The sequence below is a fragment of the Petaurus breviceps genome, unplaced genomic scaffold, assembly GCF_028583685.1.
Source record: "Petaurus breviceps papuanus isolate PSGF00001 unplaced genomic scaffold, PetGlider_PUasm1.0 90994, whole genome shotgun sequence".
Taxonomy (NCBI): Eukaryota; Metazoa; Chordata; class Mammalia; order Diprotodontia; family Petauridae; genus Petaurus; species Petaurus breviceps.
The window spans coordinates 7,401,280-7,424,129 of record NW_027187393.1 but is presented as its reverse complement, the minus strand read 5'-3'; the positions used below and the strand labels follow the sequence as shown (position 1 = coordinate 7,424,129).

Sequence of the window (22,850 nt, the reverse complement as noted above, 5' to 3'; positions counted from 1 at the left end):
GTTATATAGTAACGATAATGTTGCAAAGAAAAACAACTTTGAAAGATTTTATAACTTTGATCAGTACAATGACTAACCACTATTCCAAAGGATAAATAAGTAGGCTAACCATCCACCTCCTGATAAATGAGTGATCAAGTCAAGGTGAAGAATTAGACTTATTTTTAGATATAACAAACATAGATTTGTTTTATTTGACTATGATTGTTATAAGGATTATGTTTTTCTATCTTTTTAAGGTGGGGAAGATTTGGGGGCTTGGCTAGAGATGGAATTAACACCAAAAAAAATTTTGGCAAGACAGTCACTAGAGCATTTTTTTTTTTAATAAAGAGAACAGAATTTCAGTTCAAAAGGAAAAATGGGCAAGCAGGACAGTTTTGAAAGTAACACTGAATTACTTATGGCTTTTTTTTTTAAGCAAGCTATACATGATAGAAATTGGAATTTTTTACACATAATCTTTTTTCTATTGTCCTTGGTATATATGGAAATGTTCTTTTTTCAGTGTTTATTAAATTCAGAATAAAAAAATATTTACTCTATTACATGCTACTACAAAAAGAACTGCTATGCATACTTGATATTGAAAGAAAGGGGATCTTTATTTAACTGAGTTGATGGGAATATATGTACAGTAATGAGATCACCCATTAAAACTGTGAAGAGCCGGGGCGGCTAGGTGGCGCAGTGAGTAAAGCGCGGGCCCAGAGTCAGGAGGACCCAAGTTCGGTTCTGGTCTCAGACACTTAAAACCCACACAAAAAAACTAGCCGTGTAACCTTGGGCAAGTTACTTAACCCCAACTGCCTTCCAAAAGGCAAAAAAAAAAAAGTGTGAAGAGCTTAGCAACTTTTCATGCATAAAGTGATTTTTCTCAAAAAAAAAAAAAATGGATGTCCACTGATTGAAGAATGGCTATACAAACTGTGAAACGTGAATACAATGGAATATTACAACATAAAAAATTATATGAATCTCACTGGAAAAAAAAGAGGTACCAAGAGAACAAAATATACAATGATCACAGTAATACAAATGAATATTGAAATATATTAGAATTCAAATTAAAATGAACGATTAATCTTGGTTCCAGACAACCAGTAATGAAATATATTTTTTAAATTAAATCTAATCTTTTTTAAATATGCAATTCTACTTTCTTTCCTGCCCAATATAAAAGAGAGGGGAAAAAACCCCTTGTACAAATATATCTATCGATACATGCATATCAAAATAGATAAGACAGGCAGACAGAGTAAAGTAAAAGAAATTCCAGCACTGGCCACAGCCAAAAAATTTTATGTCTCAACGTGCAGTCTATCCACTCTCTGTCAGGAGACAGGCAGCATGCTTTATCATCAGGACTCAGGAATGGTGACAGTCATTCCATCAATCAGAGTTCTGAAGTCTTTCAAAAGTTTTTTGCCTTTACAATACTGCTGTTAGTATATAAACTGTCCTGGTTCTCACTTCACATTGAATTAGTTCATCTAAGTCTTCCCAAGTTTCTCTAAAATGATCTCTCCAACACTGATGAAATATATTTCCTCTTAGTAGAGCTGGTAAACTACAAATGTAAAATGTTGCTTATAATATCAGATGTAGCTGCTGAGACAGGTCATTTTGTCAAAATGTTTTCTTAACTATAAGATTTCTTGAAGCAGCTAGTGGTACAGGAGATAGAGAGATGAGTCTGGAGTCAAGAAGACTAGAGTTCAAATTCAGCTTCTAACATGTACTAACTGTGTGACCGGGGTAGGTCATTTCATCTGTTTTCCTCAGTTTCCTCAAGTGTAAAATGGGAATAATAATAGTACCTACCTCCCAGAGTTGTAAGGTTCTAATGACATAATATTTATAAAAGCATTCAGCACAGTGTCTGGCACATAGTAGGTGCTATACAAATGTTTATTTCCCATCCCCTCTATGGAAGGTATATTTTTAAGAAATGGTATAAAAAACAAGGCATCAATAAAACTTTGTAAAATATATTAGTCACTTCCCTGTCACAGAAAAGAGCACACTGATGATTATTTAACCTTTTGATGATTCAGAGTCATCATTATAATCAATTACTATACTAATGGAATCATAGTCTCAGAACCAAAAGGAACCTAAACTCACCATTCTAACCCCTACCCAAACCACAAATTCTAACCATCACCACAAGAGTAAGTGATCACATAAGACCTCTACTATAAGGGAACTACCTCATGAAAGCAGTTCATTCTATTTCTGGACATTTCTAGCAATTCATAAGTTATTTTTTCCTTATTTTGAATTGTGATCTTATAACAATGGATTGAATTTATACTGTGTTTACATAAAAATAGTGTATTTATATAAAAATTCAACATAATCTTTTTAAAGGTGTCCTGATTGCCTGGTTTCTTTAACTGAAATTCTGTTCTCTTCATTTAAAAATATAGATTTGCATTTATAAAATTTACCCTAGAATCTGCTCAGCTGAATACATTCTTGGTGTTACCTTGATTTCTGGTTACTTCCACCTTTTTCAGCAACAGAATATGCAGCTTACAAAGCTACCTTATTGTGAAATCAGTTACTAAGAGGCTAAATCAATCCTCTGAGTTTTGTTTGTTTTTTAAACAGTAAAATAATCATTGTTCTTTGACTTTCATCAAGACTCAAAATATGTTCTTATTTTGGTATTTATAATCACTTCAAACTCCTAGTCCCAACTCAACATTCTTTTCCTGATCATTAGCTTTATCTAATTTCTAATTTTCTAATGGAAACACTGCCATCTTGTGGACTTCAAATTATTACCACTGAAGACCAAACACGGAGGTGACATCAAGGGCTAATTTACTTATTGGGATCATACAGCTGTGGATGGAAGCACAGCAGAGGCCATCTAATTTAACTCTCTAATTTTTACAGAGGAAGTAACTGAGTCCCAGAGACTGAAAGTGAACATTCAGTGTTATATAGGTAGTTAATAAGCAAAGCTGGAATCAAACCTAGGTCCTCTGATTCCAAATCTTTCCACTTATATGCATTCTCCTATGAATATCTTACTATGCTAGAATTCTGGGTACTAGTTAATCAAGATTTCCTATAGGAAGAGATATCTAAGGGCAAGGAAAAGCAAAAGAAAACAGGTCATTAAGGAAAGTTAAGGTTAAAAAACAGGGAAGACTTTCTAAAAGATGTCCTGAGCTAGATCTGGATCCTGCAACAAAAATGAAAGAAGACAAAGAATAGGAACAATAGTCAAGAAGTGCTGATGGCTAAAGCTTGAAAGAACAATCTCAGAGAAATCTGACCGAACAGTGAGGGGGAGAGGGGGTGCGGTGTTAGAGGTCCTAGAGCTGCACTTTGTTGTGACTCTCTTGGGCCCTTGGCACGCTTCTCCTGAGGATTTTATTTGTAAGCCCTCTCAAGAACACACACATTGTTCTATTCTGTCTTACACTTATTTGTATATGTGTTACACATGTGTTGTGTTCCCTGATTGGTGTATAAACCCCACAAGGGCAAGGGCTGTGGGGTAGTGGATCATCAGTCAAACAACAAACAATTATGAAACTCTGATTTTGCACCAGACAGAATGTTGGATGTGACATCAAGCTATCTGGCTTCAGATAACTTTTTTTTTTTTTGCCTTTTGGAGGGCAATTGGGGTTAAGCAACTTGCCCAAGGTTACACGGCTAGTTTTTTGTGTGGGTGTTAATTGTCTGAGGCCAGAACCGAACTCGGGTCCTCCTGACTCTGGGGCCGGTGTTTTTTTTTACTCACCACACCACCTAGCCACCCCTGGGGTCAGATACTTCTTTCTGAGCTGAAGGATACCTAGTCCCTAAATCTATAAAAGCCTCAGTTTTTTTATTTGTACCATAGCAACAATACTTGTTCTACCTCATAAGGTTTGTTTGATGAGCCAAGCATTTTACAAACCTTAAAGTAGCATATTAATGTGAGTTTGTTATTTTTATCATTACTATCACCATCATTATTGCTCATCTCTGCACCCTCCCTTCTGACAAACACCTATCATAAGAGCTCTACTTTACTCACGTAATTTGAAAAATATATGATGTACCCAACTTCAGTCCTCTACCCATTGAGGAGACAAGAAAAGTGGAGAACACCAAAAGGAAGTGTGTAGGAGAAGAAGACAATGAGCTCAGTTTAAGACAGATGAGGTAAAGATAAGAATAGAACATTAAAATGTTCTAGAGTTGTTAGATATATGTCTATATTGTGTCTGTCATAACAAGTTGATATTCTTGGCCCTGACACACAGGAATGGTCTGGGTGAGATAAATGATTCAGTAGGTCCTTCCTTGTCCTAATGAAGTGGTCTGTAAACCAAAAGCTCTGGGGACCAAAAACTCTTGAAATAAAATTGGTTTTGTCTTTCTATACATCACTGAGTAGCACAACTCAAGCAAGAGACCTGGCTACAGTTCTGGAAAAACCTAGGCAAACAAATCCCCTTTTACTTTAGAAAAAAAAATAAAAGAAAAGGATAAAATACCAGTTTTTTAATCTGTCACGGGCCTCCAACTGGGCTCCCACCTCAAAGCTGATCCCTCTTCTGTTTGGTGGATGCTTTGTCATTTTGGGTCATCAACAAGGTTGCTTTTCTTCTCCTGAAAAGCCAATTAAATATTTATGAAAACATCTCACAATCTACTCAAAGTATATCAATAATAACACAAACTGGCAACATTCAAAGTACAGGCTTCAGGAAAACAAGAAATATGGAAAGTATAGGGAATTTCACTTGTTACCTATTCCTTTTTTTCCATCACTTTCTTCCCTTCTACCTTTAAATATGCTCAGTTAAAAATGCACCTCCCTCCTTTCTTTACAGGAATGGGTGTGGAAGAATGCATAGGCTCCTAGGTTTAGAGTGGGAAGGGACCTTAGGAATCTAAGTCTAACCCCCTCATTTTACAGTTGAGTAAACTAAGGCCCAAAAAACCAGGGACTTGTCCAAAGTCAAAGGATGCATTAAGTGGCAGAGAAGGCATTCAAAATGCAGATCCTGATTCCAAATGCAGCACTATTTCCACTATCCTGACATTTCTGCCAGACTGTCACATTCCATGCATGTGTTGGTTAGTCTTGCTCAAATACCTTTCTTTCCTCCCTTTTTGTTCTTTGTTACAAGGGACAGCTCACTAGCTGGGAGAAGGAGGAAGAGACATTCAGAAGTGAAAGTAACGAGAGAAACAAAAGATAAGCAATAGAATTTTTGAATGCTCAGCTCATTCTAAGCTAGATAACTCTATCAAACCCCTAATAAATGGTTCCCCAAACCTCCCATTTGCAGTGCTTATCAGCTACCTCTCCTCCCTTACCACTTCTTTATTATTCCCAAATCAGCTTTCATCACTCTACAATCCTCACCATCTTCTGATCAAATATCAATCTCTTCGGTTCTTCTTCTTAACCTAGGAACTCCTGGACTAATGCTGAGCATAAGAATCAACTAGGATTCTCATTGTCAGGAATTACAAAACAATACAATTACAAAATTTGGAATTACAAAACAATACAAGGACTCAAAAGGGAGGTCATTCATTAACAAGATGTGGAAGCAAGGAAATTTCCCAAAGAAGGTAGTAATCAAATTGGACTTCAAAGGAAAGGTGGGGAGGGAGAGAGAGGGAAAGAGGGGGGGAAAAAGAAAGGGAGGAGGGGAGAGGGTGAGACAGACAGACAGACACAATATAGACATATATCTAAATACGTGGGCCAGCTAGGTGATGCTGGGTCTGGAGTCAGGAAAACTCATCTTCCTGAGTTCAAATCTGATCTCAGACACTTAGTAGCTGTATGACCCTGAGCAAGTCACTTAACCTTGTTTGTCTCAGTTTCCTCATCTATAAAATGAACTGCAGAAGGAAATAGTAAACTACTCCAGCATCTTTGCAAAGAAGACCCCAAATGGGGTCGGACATAACTGAAAAAAAGACTGAACATCTAGATGCATTTGCATCTGGATATTGTTCTCATACATATATGAGAAAACACAAAATAGAATCATTTCAGAAGGACTTGGAAAAGGTAACAAAGAAATATCTCTTCTCTGTCATCTGTTAATACTTAGTTCTATTTTGTTAAATTCTGAGAATGCATGCCTTAAATCTATCCCTTAAAAAAGCTATTCCTTAAATACTGCATTACTGTAAAATATTATTAACATGAATTTGTTTGGTTGAACCTCTTTTTTTCCCTCTAAAAAAATTTATATTACAAGGGATAGATCAATGGGTAGGAAAAGAAAGAGGACTATATTAGAAAACAAAGGTAATTTAGAAACAAAAGATATTAAATACAATTAAGAATTAAAAGATGTTATTCACTGTATATATTTTATCATTTGTCTTGAGTGGTTAATAAGTTTACAATTAAAAATTTTTATAAAGTAAAGGAAAAATAAACCCCCAACAATACAAGAAAAGGAAAGAGGGCTTTCCAGCCCTTGTTTAGCCACTACATATATTGTAAAGAGCAGGCTAAGCAAAGGCTGAGAGACAAGAGAAATCAGTGAGTTGGTTGCTTTTCATTGGTTTTGTGCTGTTTGTTTTTTTTTTGTGGGGGCAGGGAAGGATTTGGCATGAGAATGGAAGGAAGGAATATGAGTTGAAGTTGGAAAGGTAAGGTGTTGCTAAGTTGTAGGTGGCCTTTAATGTCAGACAATTTCAAATTTGTTTGACATTTACTAAAGAATTTTGAGCAGCAATATGACCAGATTTATGCAAAAGAAAAAACATTCACACAGCTTTGTGAGAAATGGATTTCTAAAGGTATGTAAGGAAGTTGGATGTATTAGAAGGCTATAGCAATAATCCAGGTAGATAGTAATGAGGGCATGAACTTATGGCAGCAAAATGAATTAAGTATAACTTGGAAAACAATATACACAGTAACTACAACAATGTAAATGAAAAGAATAACATCAAAAAATTAAAATTAGATGCTTTTAAATTATAATGACCAAGGCTGGGCCCCAAACAGAGATAAAAGAAGGTATGTCACCTGGCTTCTTTACCAGTATAGGATTGATTATATCCTCCTTTTATTCTTTATTTATAAATCTCTGGGAGGGGTATTTTTGAGCAAGAAAGGAGAGTGGAAAATATGTAAAAACAAAAGATATCAGTAAAAAAAAATTGCTTAAAGCAACCAAAAGAACAATAACTACTGACCTATATATGTACTTACTCGCCCATCTATACAAAATCCCTGAGTCACTTTTTAGTTGGTTATGAAAAAGCATCTGATTTTAAAATAAGGTGTCTACTATCCATACATCAAATAACCCTAACCAATGACCCTCTGATAGTAAACATCAGGTGGGATATAAAACAAGAAGACATATGCTCTCCAAATGTATTTGCCAGTGCAACATAGAAGACCCAGCACAAATTTCTGGTCAAAAATAGATTCTTGGTCAACAGTGAAATCCTCCAGATGCTCTCTGCAGATTACATTGTACTGAATTCATTAAGCCCCAGAATACTGTAGAGCTTCCTAGAAATGAATTATAACCAAAGGTGTTTGGCCTGTCCATCCATATAGCAAAAATTGAAAGGATGAAGTATATCTACTGCCTAGATTTCAACATTCAGATGGACAACCACCTGTACTAAGGTACAAGTGGTTGTATATGTATACATATAAACCCAGTATAACAGAAGTATAATACATTGGGTGGCTAGATGACACAGTGAATAGAACACCATCCCTGGAGTCAGGAAGACCTGAGTTAAAATCCGGCCTCAGACACTTAACACAAAAACTAGCCATGTAACCTTGGACAAGTCACTTAACCCCAATTGCCCTCCAAAAAGCAAAAAACAAAACAAACAAACAAACAAAAAAAACCCAGAATACAGAAGTACTATAGAATTTGTCCTATAGTGTGTATATCTGATACAGTATATATCAGGAGTTCTTAACCTAGGGTCCATAAACTTTTTTTATATTTTTACAACTGTATTTCAATATAACTGATTCCCTTTATAATCTTGTGTATTTTACACATTTAGAAATATTATTCTTAGGCATTCATAGTCTTCACCAGACTGCCAAGGGGGGGTCTATGACCCAAAAAACGATTAAGAATTCCTTCATTAAATGGACAAGAAAACCCAGAATGAAAAGGGAAGAGATAAAGCTTTATTACCTTCAAGATACTATAATTTATTTACTAATCCCCAAACTTTTCATGAAAGCAAAAACTGGATCAAGTTTCATGGTAGCAACACATGAAATAGAACAGTTTCCATGAAATTAAAAGTGACTATCACACTGAGGGCAAGAAAAAGGAATATGATGGGTTTATGCAGTCTAGAACATAAAATGATTAAGGATTGTTGAAGAAAAAGAATAAAATACATCATCAAGGAACTGTATGATAAGAAAAGAAAATGGACTGATCATATGGTAAGAATGAGGAATGGCAGGTTGACAGAGGAAGCTTGGTGATCCTTGTGTTGAACTTATGAGAGAACATGAGTAGAAGTAGCACCAGAAGGGAAAATATGCATAGGTTATCATCTACTTTGGCAGAGGGAAATTTCCTGAATCTATGCACATATCCATTTGAGTGGAAGGTTTTTATAGAAGATGTTACTCTGTACTTTGCAGGTTTACTTAACTCTTTGTCTTTGTTGACAGTTGTTTAAAATAAATATAAAATAAAATAAAGGATAAGAACCCAATAGATGAAGATGAGGAAATAGAAAGTAGAGAATAGGTGTGCAGGCTTAAGGGGTTTGGGGTTGCTTTGATTTTAGAGGGAATCTAGGAGAGAAGTTGTTTGTATGAGAATACACAGAGGAGATTAATGTGAAATAAGGTTGGAAAGGCTGAGCAACAGGATCTTAGATACTAGCAGAGGAATCTGAAATTTGCTTGGCAAGCAATAAGCATTTAATATTTGGAGGCATGAGGGGCGGCCAGGTAGCACAGGGTGTCGGGATGACCTGGGGATCGAATCCCGGGCTCAGACACTTAGCACCCACCCAGAAACACCTGGCCGTGTAACCTTGAGCAAGTTACTTAACCCCAATTGCTTAGGGGCGGCCAGGTGGCTCAGTGAGTAACAGCCCTGGCTCCAGTGTCAGGATGACCTGAGGATCAAATCTGGCCTCAGATACTCAGCACCACACCCAGAAATAACTGGCCATTTAACCTTGAGCAAGTTATTTAACCCTGATTGCTTTAAAAAAAAAAAGATTTGGAGGCATGAGGCGGCTAAGTGGCTCAGTGAGTAGAGCACTGGCCCTGAAGTCAGGAGGACCTGGGTTCTGATCCAGCCTTGGACACTTCTCACACACACACACACACACACACACACACAAAACTAGCCATGTGACCTTGAGCAAGTCACTTAACGCCGACTGCCCTACTCTCCCCCCTCCAAAAAGCAAAAAAAAAAAAAAAGATTTGGAAGCAGAGGAAGGACCAAACCTATGCAAAGGAAATAGCACAAAATAGACTCTAAATAAGTAGTCCTTTAAAATGGATTAAATCTACCCAGTTCTAAGCACTCATTTTATCTAGGTGCTTCTAAGTCTCTAGCAAAGGGAGTAGCAGGGTGGAGATAGGAAGAAAGGGTTAATGGCTCCAAAGTTGTTGAGTGTAACCAACCACAGACCAGATCCCACAGTGCTTTGGGAACAACAGAGTCTCAAAGTAATATAGTCTGTAAGTCTGTAGAAAATTGGGAAGGTCTTGGGGTGGCTTGGTGGCACAGTGAATACAGTACAGGCCATTAAGTCAGGAGGACCTGACTTCAAATCCGGCCTCAGACACTTGACACACTTACTAGCCGTGTGACTTTGGGCAAGTCACTTAACCCCAATTGCCCTCCAAAAAGCAAAAAAAAGAAGAAGAAAAAAGAAAATTGGAAGGTCAGCTTGGGCATAGGGTTTCCTCAGTTTAGGAAGCAGGATGAGAACAAGTTCTTTTGATGTCCCAACATGAAGAGAATTTGTAGAAATACTAGACAAAAATTCAAGGTAAATAGTGCCTAATATAAATTGATACAGTGGAGTAAAACCAGGAAAACAATTTAAATGACTATCACAATGTAAACTGAAGAAACAATAACACAATCAAAATCAAATACTGCAAAATTACGATGACCAAACTGGACCTCAGAGAAGAAAAATGAGAGGACACCCCTCTAACCTTCTTTGAAGAGGTGGGTGGACGTGGGTGTGGAACACTTCATATAATACCAAATTTTGCCAGTATTTTAGTCTCAATATATTGGTTATTTACTATAACGAAAGGGATTAATATTATTTTTAGGAAAAGGTGGAGTAGAATGGAAAATGTAGGTGACATAAAAACAAGATATCAATAACATTTTTAAATTAAGTGTACATAGCTTATAAAAGGAAATATTAATGCCAACTTATTCTGTCATATGAAACTAAAGATTCTACCTTTAATGAAGGGGCAAGCTTGGATGCTTAGTAGCCATAGTTACCCCCAATAATTTTCCTACTCTTTTGTCTACTGTCACACAACTAATATTTGAAAGCGCTATTCAAATGTTACCCTCTCTCCTGACGAGCTCTCTTTCTGTGGCTATATCGCTTTGTTTCTCCAACATACATATACATCTAAGAGTTTTGGAAAGGATTAGACTAAGGTTAGGGGAGGTCACACAGAGACAAAATTGGGGTGAGTAGGGAAGCTCTGAAGGGATGGGGTCTTGTCCAGCAGACCCATGGTAGGACCCAGGAAGGTGGTGTCAAATATGTGTTTCTTTATCTATTTATCATCTCCCATGTATAGGTTCCCCACATCTGCACTTGGGGTAGTTTACCACTACCCTTCCCCATTGGCCCTGTCCTTCCAGAAAATAGTAGATTGTGTTGATAGCCACTAGGGGGCGCAATGAATAAAGTATTGGGCCTGGAGTCACAAAGAGTCTACCCTCCCCACTTACCCCTGAGCAAAAATGCTAAGTTTTATCATCTGTAAAATGGAGATAATAACACCTACCTTCCAGGGTTGTTGTGAGGATCAAATGAGATAATAGTTGTAAAGTACTTAATGTAGTTCCTGGACATAGTAACTGTTATATAAATGTTAGCTATTACTTTTTATTTATAAGTTTTCAACATTCACTTTTATAAAATTTTGAATTCCAAATTTCTCCCCTTCCCTGTCCTCCCCCCTCCCCAAGATGGCTTGCAACCTGATATAGGGTTTAGATGTATAATCATATTAAACATATTTCTACCTTAGTCATGTAGTGAAAGAAGAATCAGAACAAAAGGGAAAAACCACAAGAAAGGGGGAAAAAAGAGAGAAAATAGTATTCTTCAATCTAGAATCAGACTCCACAGTTCTTTCTCTGGATGAGGATAGTATTTTCCATCATGAGTCTTGAAATTGTCTTAAATCACTATATTGATGAGAAGAGCTAAGCCTATCAAAGTTGGTCATTGCACAATGTTGCTGTGCAACTATGCACAATGTTCTCCTGTTTCTGCTGACTTCACTTAGCCTCAGTTCATGTAAGTCTTTCCAGTTTTTCTGAATCCACTTGATCATTTCTTTTTTTTTTTTTTTAAAGCAATCAGGGTTAAGTAACATGCTCAAGGTTACACAGCCAGGTGTTTCTGGGTGGGTGCTAAGTGTCTGAGCCCAGATTCAATCCCCAGATCATCACGACACTGGGGCCGGCACTCTTACTCGCTGTGCTACCTGGCCGCCCCCTCATCATTTCTTATAGCATTCTTATACCATTACATTCACATACCACAATGTTAGCTATTATTATTCTTATTACTATTCTATCACCCAATGCCAAGATACTCTATAAGGCCAACTGACTTTTGTCTAGTCAAATTTTAGAGCCCCATTTTCTAACTTTCAGTTTTTCAGAGAGTGGAGAGAGGTTGAGTGCTAACTTGTCATTCTACAATCAGAGGTTTAAAACACAAATGCAGTTGATGGAAAATTCTATCCACATGCAGAAAAAGAACTATGGAATCTAAATGCAGATAGAAGCATACTATTTGCTCTCTCTCTTTTTTGTTTCTTCTTTCTCATGGTTCCTTCCTTTCTTTTTAGTTCTTCTTTACAACATGACTAATGTGAAAATGTTTAACATGAATGTGTATGTAGAGCCTGTATCAGACCGAACGTCTTGGGGTGGAGGAAGGGGAGAGATGGGGAGAAAATTTGGAACTCAAAATCTTATGAAAATTAATGGTGAAAACTAAAAATAATTTTTTTAAAAAACTGATTTCTTAAAAAACAAATGCAGCAGAGTTAAGGATAACTGAAATTCATTTGCACTAAAGTGAAATTAATAAAAACAAAACCTGACTTCAGGACCTTTTCAAGTTTCAAAAAGGAAAAGGTACTCGAGGGTATAGGGATGGCTAGAAAGGAAGGAAGGACAAAAAGAAGCAGACTTGAAAATACTGCACAGAACCTGGCTAATTTCCCTTCCTAGCTGATCTTACAGCCAGGAGCTGGGAGGGAGCAAAACAAGGCTGGGTCCTCAAGTTATTTCCATCCGTGACAAGTGACTGCAATATCTGTAGCTCACAGCTCCCTTAATTTAGAATTGTTTTGTTTTCCTTAATAGGTTACTTAATAGAACTAACTTGTACTTCGAAAAGATGAGGTAAACAATTTGGAGATGTCATAAAGGTCTGGGATCAAATACAGTCAGAGCTAGAAGAGAACTAAGATATCATCCCCATTCATCTATCTAGGCAGCTGGTGGACAGAAAGTTGGGCCTCAAGTCAGGTAGACCTGGGTTCAAATTCTGCCTCAGATATTTACTAGCTGTGTGACCCCTGGATAAGTCACTTAACCTCTCTGTGTGCCTCAGTTTTCTCATCTATAAAATGTAGATAATAGTACCTATGTCCTACAGGTTATAAGAATCAAATGGGTAATATCTGTAAAACTTTGCAGAACTTAAAGTGTTATATCAAGGCTAGCTATTATTGCCTAATTGTAACTTTTCAGTTTCCTTTGCTGTGTCATCATCTTTGTCCCACCCCCTCAACAGAGGTGGGCACTATCCTAGGCCCACTTCTCTAGCTCCTAAGAATTCAATCACTGTCTCTATGTCAAAGCCTCCCAAATACATCCCCAGTCATCTAAGCAGCCTACCAGACCTCAATGTGACATAGATGAATCTCAAACTTGCCTTGACCAAAAACTAGTCATCACCTTCTCCCTAAAACCCAGCCCCCTGTTATGGTATCCTTTTTTTTTTTTTGAGGGCAGCACCATCATTCCAGGGAATCATTTAGTTGGCCCAATGGATAGAGCTCCAGGTCTAGAGGCAGGAAGACCTGAGTTCAAATCAAGACTCAAAAACTTTCAAGTTGTGTGACCCTGAGCAAAACAGTTAGCCTCTGCTTGCCTCAGTTTCTGTAAAAATAGGGATAACAACAGCACCAACCTTCCAGAGTTGTGAAGATCAAATAAGATATAATTGTAAAGAAGTTATCACCGTGCCTGGTTCATAGTAATCCCTATATAACGGTTAGTTATCATCAATATCATCCCAAATCATCCCCAAAGTCCCTACAATTCTACCTCCCAAACATCACTCACATGTAACTTCTGTCCATGACAGCTACCCCCCTGTTCAGCCCCTTCACCTTTCCTAGACTATCTAGCAAAGATTGAATAAAGATGTATTAAATACTAACTATATACCAAGCACTGGAGATGCAGATACAAAAGCACAGGTGCTCTCTGTCCTCAAGGAGACTATATTCTAATGAAGGACGCATCACATACTATAGAAAGAAAAGGTGTCTGGGAGCAGTATATTGGTTAAGAAAGTTATAGTGATGCTGAGTGGAGCCATATGGGAGCAACTTAACACATCCTTTCAGAAGCAATGACAGAGTTGATTTGGTTATGATTGCAGCACCCAAGGGGAAGAGGGGGGTAAGGAGCTTGAGTTCATGGTAGTACAGAAATGGCTCAGGGGAGATGGTAGATAGTGGAGTGAAGCTCGGCTGGAGCCAAACCTTAAAGAAGTAGGTAACTGACGCAAGCACCAATCAAGACAAAAGAGGCCCCAGGACAGGATTTTCAGGGAAGGAGTTAAATCTTGTAGGGTGAAATTCTACTGAGCTAGTCCCCCAACATCAACTATGCCAGATGGTGGATTGTAAATAGTAACCTCCTAATTAACCTCTCCTCATCTTCAATCTATCCCTCTCCACACAATTACCAAATTAAAAGCCCTAATTCACAGGTCTAACTATGTAACTCCCTTGCTCAATAAGTTTCATTGGCTCCCTATTGCCTCTAGGGTAGAATACAAACTTCTTTGCTTGGCATTTAAAGTCCTTCAGTCTATCTTTAAAGACTATACTCTCAAATTTACTCACTCTCATATACTCTACTTCCCAGCTAAACTGGCATTCTTGATGTTCCTCAAGACATAGCTCTCCTCTCCCATACCTGTGCTTCCTGCCATTGTCTGTCCCACATGTCTGGAAGACCTTCACTTCAAACCTCTATCTCCCAGAATGCCCAGGTTCCTTCAGAGCAGGGTTCCAATGCCAATTTCTATAGCTTAGAAGATGTCTTCTGAACTCCCAGTGATTAATGCTTAATCTCTATTCCAAAATTACTTTGTACTATATTTCATACATGAGATATTATGTATCTAAGTATATATTATGTTCTCTCCTCTTCCTTTGTCCCCTCTTCCCCCCCTCCCCTGGAAGAATTCAAGCTCTAAGAGGGTAGGGACAGTTTTTGTTTTTGTTTGTATCCCTAGTAGCTACATCATAAGTATTCAATAAATACATGCTGAATTGATCTGAATCATCTAATCCTGCCTCAACATTTTAAAGATGAGGAAACAGGTCTAGAAAGGAAAAGTGACTTATCTATGGTCACAAAGAGATGGGACTAGAAGCCTGGTCTCCTTACTCCTAGTTCTATAACCTTTCCATTAAGCTTATGGGCACAAATATTTTTAACTGAATTATAATGCCTCCCCAAAGAGAAACTCAGCTAACTTTAAAGACATACAAAAACTATATTAAAAAAAACAACAAGGGGCGGCCAGGTGGCTCAGTGAGTAAGAGCACCAGCTCCACTGTCGGGATGACCTGGGGATCAAATCTGGGCTCAGATACTTAGCACCACACCCAGAAATAACTGGCTGTGTAACCTTGAGCAAGTAACTTAACCCAGATTGCTTTAAAAACAAACAACAAAAAAAAAAAAACCTGGTCCATTTTCCCTATTAAATTTATTCTTGAACCAACTCTTACAAATGCCTTTTAAAAACAAGACATTTAACTGGTTGGTATTGATTCCACCATATGTAATCCTGAAAAGCAGGGCTTAATCTTTCCTGGGTTCTGTATGATTCCTTCAAAGATAGTAAAATCGATAGCAGCATTAAAAGATGTCCATGAGAAAATATTTTGGAAATAGAAAAGAGTAAAATTTGCAATTATGATGAACCAAAGTAACAAACAAGAATCACTGCAACTTGACAAAAAGTGATTTAAAAAATATATATCCTGCAAAAAAAAAAAATGCACTAGCTCCCTACAAGAAGAATGTAGAGGGGAAGCTAGGTGTTGCAGTGAGTAACAGCAAGGGCCCCGGAGTCAGGAGGACCCAGGATCGGTTTGGGCCTCAGATACTTAACACCCACACAAAATAACTGGCTGTGTAACCTTGGGCAAGTTACTTAACCCCAATTGCTTTAATAAAAAATAAAGAGAGAAGAATGTAGAAATCTGGGTGCTCAGGTATCAGCAGCACCTAGAGAAGTATACCTAATTACTCCATCCTACCCAAATAACAATAGTTCCTTGGTGAGGCAGGTTGGGAAATGTCTTCTTTTTCTAACACTAAAAGGAAGGGAAGCACATAGACGAAGGGAAAAAATAGGGGACGAGTGGAGCAAAACCAGGCCTACTCAATGTCAATGACTCACTCCTGTGTCCCTGAAGCCACTTATTTATTCTTCTGAAGCAAAGTAAGCTATTCCACAATCTGTGGAAAATATTCATTCATTAACCACAACCAGACCAAATATCAACTGTTGGAGGGAGGTAAGAGGGTTAATCTCTGCATTCTGCAAGTAGTGCGGGTTGGAGGGGCGAACCACATTCACCTTTGAGTGTTTTTTACTTTTTTTGGAGGGCAATTGGGGTTAAGTGACTTGCCCAAAGTCACATGGCTAGTAAGTGTGTCAAGTATCTGAGGCTGGATTTGAACTCAGGTCCTCCTGACTCCAAGGCCAGTGCTCTCTATTCACTTAGCAACCTAGCTGCCCCTAACCACATTCACCTTTATTATTGGGAAGTGAGACTTCAGGACCAAGGACTGACTTTCTGATAATGTAAGTTCAGCTTAAAAGTATGGTCCTCCTTCTCTCTCTTGGTTCTGCTCTTCTTTATTAATAATAAAGCTAATACGCACATAGCAATCTAAGGTCTCCCAAATACTTTACATATTTTATCTCATATGATCCTCACAACTCTGTGAGATAGGTAATACAAACATTATTAACCCCATTTACAGATGAAGAAACTGAGGATCAGGGAGATTAAAGATTTACCCACAGATCAAAAAGATAACAGAAGTCAGGGTCAGGATTCTAACCCAGATATTCCTGACTCCAAATAGGACATTTTATTCATCACGCAAAGCTGCATCTTTCAGCACTTCCAGGCCTCCAGTCTCCACCTACTTTCACACAAGCACCCTGTTTATAATCATTATGAGTCATAGCTGGCTCCTAAGATTTTATGAAGTTTCACAAGCTCATTACTTCCATAATTCATGAAAAGGGGGCATAATTGGGCCTGCCCGAGATGCAGTTATTTGGGCCAACAAGAATTAAAATTGACAAGTCTAAATTTCTATGAGTTAGTAGCCAGGCAGTCAAAAACCTCTTAAGGATCCACCTCCTGTGTGCCCAGCACAGCCTGTTCCCTTAAGTTCCTCCCTTTGCCAGGATTTTTGCAGGCTCTGTGGCTGGATGCATCATTCTAGCCAAAAGGACAGGAAAGTTGTTTGCAAAGCAATTTAATTGTTTTTCTAAAAGCAGTATTCAAATTTAGGATTTTCTTTTTAATTTTCAGAAAATGGGCTAAATCCCATTTGATTCCAAACAAAGAAAAACCAATCAACTTGTTCTATACTCCAACTTCCCACATAGGTTTGGAAGGGCACCATGGCAATCTGCACACACTCTCTCTTCCCCCATAGCCAAAGAAAAGCAACTCTATAGATGCAACTTTTAAGTCATCTGCCAAATGTTGGCAAGGACAAAACAGGTTTTCCTGAGAGAAGCATCTCCAACATAAGCAGAAAATTTAAGTGGAAGGGCAGGATGATTCGGAAAAAACATTTTTTAAATATTTAAATAGGTAAGAAAATATGACACATCAGCGTACCCAAAATTATGTAGAAAACCCTCATGCTCCATGAGAAAATGTCAATACTAACAGTATTTTTCCCTCTTCTAAAATATTAAATTGCTCAGTGAGTCAAAATTTTTAATACTGCAAACATTTCTGGCATTAAAATGAGCTTAAGTCTTTATTCTGTTGTAAAATTTCACCACTCTCCTTCACCTAAGGAGTATTCCTCACATCAACATTTATGTTTTCCAGAAACATAGTTCAAATTTCATTAATGTACTTATGTGTTCCATGTCCAAATGAGGAGGGTGGGTAATGCTGTTATATAGGTATATGCTTTAACTGCATTAGTAGCTTAAAACTCCACTAAGATATTTGGGACATTGCATATACCATATGTGACTGTTAAAGCAAAGTGAAGCAAATGGAAGTACTGGGTCAAGTGCCTGAAGAAAGTTTTCTTGGAAAATTTTAAGCAATTTTGAATTAATAGAGTACATAAATTGATAGAGGGGGTAGGGCACTACAAGGCTCTGGCACAGACAATGGACAGTGAATATGGAGAAAGGAAAGAGTATGTTGGATATGGACTGATCAAGAAAAGACTGACCAGAAAAGAGATGAAGTCACTAAGAGTAGTAAGACCATTGAATATGGGAGTAAAAAGCCAAAGGTCACATTAACTAGTGGGAGAAAGAAGAGATCATATCCTCAAGGAAGGCAATTCCCACAATTCTTACAGTTTTAACCTCTGCCATGTGAAACTGACAGTCCAGAGAAGAGAAGCACTCCAGACAAGCAGTTTTATAGAGATTAGACTATAGAATAAGATTGCCTTCAACAAAGGATCACAATAGTGGGAAGTTAAGTAGAAAGTAGGAAAAGGAAGAACTAAGAGATTTCTCCAATGGAAAAAAACAAAGAGATTTACAGACAACTTCCCACATTGTCCTTTTCCTTCTCTGGGTCAATTTCCTCACCAATAAAATTAAGGAGTTAGACTAGACAATCTCTAATGTGCCTTTCAGGCCCTGACCCTCTTATTTTTCTTTCTCATTCTGAACTCTTATGTTCTCATGAACAGGGGAGGGTGCCACTGTGTCTCTTAAGAAATTTCACTTTCTTGTAAGCATCAGAAAGCTAATATATCAAATGCCCTTCTGTACAGAGCTTTCTAGTTCTTTTCAATTGGCCTCATTTCTGTGCCAAATTCTCACAAATTCAGACGACCCTCCTGGGAAATGCTCCCTGTGCATCTGTCAAACATGGAAGGGTGACAGTCCTATGACCCACAGAAGAATGCTGAGAAACCAAAGGCAGGCCCCAAACAGTTAATTATTCCCAAAATGTTAGCCTCCATAAGTCACTATTAGAGAAATAACAATATAAAAAATTTTTGTAACTTATGACAAAGAATAATTTTATTAACACTGAATTAACATAAGATTATAATTTGTGTTGGAACTGTCCTCATTACACAAAAATAAATATTTAGATGTATTAAAATTTTGACAGTAATCATGGCAAACTATTAAAGAAATTTTGACAGATTTTTAAACTAAGTAAAAGTGGGTAAGTCAGAAAAGGAGAGAAGACAATGACTAACTCCTATCATACTTTACCTCTACCACCTAATATCTAACAAAAAAAAATTGGCCTTTGTCTGTAATGTGCTTCATGGCCAGAGCATCCCATGATAGAGAGGAAATACAGAATGGCTCAACCCATAGATTTAAGTCAGAGACAGAATCCAGAGGCACTCTTCATACACAATACCTTATCAGTCATGGTTCAGAAATAACTAAAATATAACACTACTCTTCCCTAATGATGTAAATGATCTGACTTAAAATTCCAATTTATTATAATTTATTGTTATATGGCCAACATTTATATACATATGTGTGTATATATATAACCCATGTTTTATTAATATGCTATTCCAGAATACTGATTCTGAAAATACTGGCTTATTTAAATTTTTTTACTGAGTTTCTTATAAGCTAGGGGGAGGGGAGTTTTATCATGAATTTTCCTCGGAATAAAAATGCTATTCTGCCCAGTTTTACCCAACAGTAAGGCAACATCTCCCTTTCTTTCTGTACATACAAATGCCTCCCAACAGGGAGTGAGGCCAGAAGTTACTTTCTATTCCCTAGAATGCCATAAGCAGTTATAACTCCAGTAATTTGCGGATGGAGGAGAAAGCAGGGAAAGAGATAGAGAAACTAAGAAAGTGTGAGGAATATACAAAGTACAGGAAGTTTTGACTATCTCTTAAGAGGTCATATTTTAATGGGGAAAGGGAGGTGCCAGCAAAGCAGCCGGCAAAGGACAAAGCAATCTCTTTATAGCCAATACTTCATATTCCTCTAATATAGAAAATGAAATGTTACCCCGAGGTTGTCCAGGGGCGAAACTGTTAACAGTCGCCAAATGGCACTTCTGAGATTTCGTCCTGGTAAGAAGGAGCAGAGGACACGTGGAGAAGGGCCTACTATGCAAGAAGCTGGGCTAGAGATCTGACATTTCTCACCACTAAAAAGAATTCTCAGGTCAAAATAAGATTTCACGTGAAGGAAGCAGGGATGATTTCCTACCATAGGTGGGTAGGAAGAAGAGAGAGTGGACCAAGAGAAAGAACCTCGAGTGGTTATTTCCAGCTCCAATCGCTTCAATTCTGAATGAATCTGAGCCTGGGAGAACAGCTTGTCCTGGACTCCAGATCGCCTCAGGCACTATAGTGGCAGTTACCTAAATCCAGTGGGTGGCCCTGGTCTCGAGCTGCAGCGCTGGGGGAGGCAATACAGTGCCCTCAGGAAAGCTGAGGCCAACCTGAACTACCTAAGCGAAGCCGAGCACAAGGGTGCAGAACCCAGAAAAAGGCCCTTGGTTGCCGGAAAATCCAGTTTCTTCTGTACAAAAAGCTTTGGAAATCATGGGGGCGAGGGGGGGAAAGAGTGTTTGCATTTCCCCATAATCATCTGGAACGTGAGTCAAGGAATGGGGGTATGCTCCCTCAATGAGTCCATCACAGAGGGTGAACGTACTCAAAGGGGAAGGGAAAAAGGCACACTCTCCCCTCGTGAGGAAGAGCTGAGAAACAGAGGGAGGTGCATTTCCCCACCCCCAAGGGCAAGAGCTGAGGAAAGAGGGGGCACTTCTACGAAGAAGGGGACAGGCAAAAAGGGAGGCGCACTTCGCCGTGCGGAATAGAGAGCTTAGAAAAGAGGGGGGAAGCACTTCCTCTATGAAAAAGGGGTGAGGGGGCGGGGGGTGGGGGAACGCATTCCTCCAATAGATAAAAGGGGCGAGCAAAAGAGGGGGAAGCACTTCGCCGGGAAAAGGGCTGAGCAAAGCGGGGGGAGTCACACTCCTCCCACCAGACAAGTAAAGGGAATGTATTCCCCCATGAGGAAGAGGAGTAAAGGGGGTGCATTTCCTCATGAAGCAAAACGGGGTGCAGTGCACTGCCCGCCAAGGGGCAGAGTGGAGCAAAAAGGGGAATCTTCCCGAGCCAAGGCTGCAGACAACAGATGCGGGAGTGAAGCCGCCCGCTCAGCCCGTCGTCCCCCCTCCCAGCGAGGCCAGCTCCGCGCTCCGCTCCCCGCGGCGCCGTATACCAGCCCCCATCGGGGCGGAGCCGATTGGCCGAGCCCGCCGTCAGTCCCCCCCGGCGCCCCGGAGATTGGGCGCCGCTCTCACGCTCTCGGCAGAAGTCCCCTGGCCTCCGGGGTGCGGGTGGGCAGCGGGATCGGGCGAAGGAAGCCAGAGTAGCCTCGGGACCAGAGTTCCAGAGATCATCCCCCACTCCCGTCCCCCGCCCCCACCCCGCTGGCAGCCCGGGCCTCCCAACCTCACCGCGAGCTCACCTCACGGCCCCGCTCCGGCAGCGCCGCTCCAGGACCAACGGACAGAAGGCGACTGCGTGCTCTGTACCACGTGATCTGCTAGGGGCGCGCCCAGCATTACCGCCCCCCCCCCCCCCCCCCCCCTCCCCCCCCCCCCCCTCCCCCCAAGCTGGTCTCCGATCTACCCGTTTTCTCCGCTCCTCCCTTCCCTCCCCCACCCGGAGCACCGCCACCACAGTGTGACGCAGCTCCTTCGACCCACGCTCCTGATCTCCTGGAGGAGCTCCGCCCCCCCTTCCCTCCCCCCACTTCACTTTCTTGGGCTGGGTCCTTCATCTTCCCCAAACCCACTTCGGTGACTCCCGGAGTTGCCATGGAGACGACACGGTCTCCAGACCCTCATTCCCCGCTCAGTTCAGAATCCCACTCGACGCCACAAAATTTGCAAAGTGGATATCCTAAAAAAAAGTCAACCCCTGAAACAACAAATAATTGGCACTGATAACAGCGCTTCTAAAGTTTGTTTGGTAAACGTATCCATGAATCAGAAACTACACAATTCGGACAACTGAAACCGGAAAGTTAAGACTCTGAAATCCAAATGACCCTAAAATCCACATTTATACAATAACGCTTTATAAAGTGAACTTTCCTCAAAACACTGTTGTGGATAAATGAAATTATGATCATCCCCGTTCTAGTCAACTAATTCTCAGCTCTTCCAGTTTTAAAACGTGTGGGCACCAATATCTCGGTCCACCCTCATAACTAATCTTCGAGGTAATTGGACCTACAATTTATATGCTTTAAGTTTCGAAAAATGCTGTTTACATACATTGTTTCGTTTGAACCTAACAACCTTGTTAAGAAGGTGTTCATGGCTTTCTTATCTCTATTTCACAAACGAGAAAACTCAAAGCAGTTAAGTTTATAATTGCTTATGATTGACCATCTAGTAAGCATGAGACTTTAAGTGGTTACTTTCTGACTTCAAGTTCAGCACATTTTCGACTACAAACTGGCTGCTTCCTGGTGTAAAATGAGGGTCTGAGACGATCTGGATGTACAAGATCCAATTTGTATCTGAAAGTGCAACTGAAGAAGGTCGTTGGGGGTAATGTTAAGATATTGCCAATTTCTCAGTTTGCTCTAGCTTGGATGTGTCACTATGAGTCAATGATTAAGATGTCACCCAAAGGCAACAGAGGCTAGGATGTGTCGATTAGTCTTCCAGAAGGTTCTCAGGGATGTGGATTTGGAGACAGAACCAATAGTGCACAAAAAGATAACTAAAAACTCCATGGTCCTTTCCATTTTACAAAACAAAACTTTCCTCACAACCTGTACAGTAACAGTTTCCAGCATTTTCATCCCCACTGTGTAGATGAGAAAAACTGAGGCTCAGTCCACCCAGCTAGTAAATGACAAAACTGGGACTAAAACCCAGATCTGTTTCATGAACAGAAACTAACTAAAAATGTTATTTTTTAAGTTTGATATTTTATTCAGATACTTAAGTAGAACCTGATCACTTAGTTTATAAGCCCTTGGACAAGTCATTTAACTCTCTAAGCTCTGGATTCCTAGTAAGAGAATTGAAATAA

General features: G+C 39.3%; 1 protein-coding gene across 1 annotated transcript in view; it reads right to left on the bottom strand.

Annotated features, from left to right (window-relative positions):
* PHF20 (PHD finger protein 20) overlaps window positions 1-21,383 on the bottom strand; it is a 112,319-nt gene extending 90,936 nt beyond the window's left edge. Inside the window, exons 1-2 of the mRNA XM_069077503.1 lie at window positions 21,268-21,383; window positions 4,509-4,623 (exon numbers count right to left, since the gene is read on the bottom strand). Coding sequence (XP_068933604.1) covers window positions 4,509-4,591 — 83 coding nt within the window. The 5' untranslated portion in view covers window positions 4,592-4,623; window positions 21,268-21,383. The remainder of the gene's footprint in view (window positions 1-4,508; window positions 4,624-21,267) is intronic.
* Window positions 21,384-22,850: the final 1,467 nt, after the last annotated feature.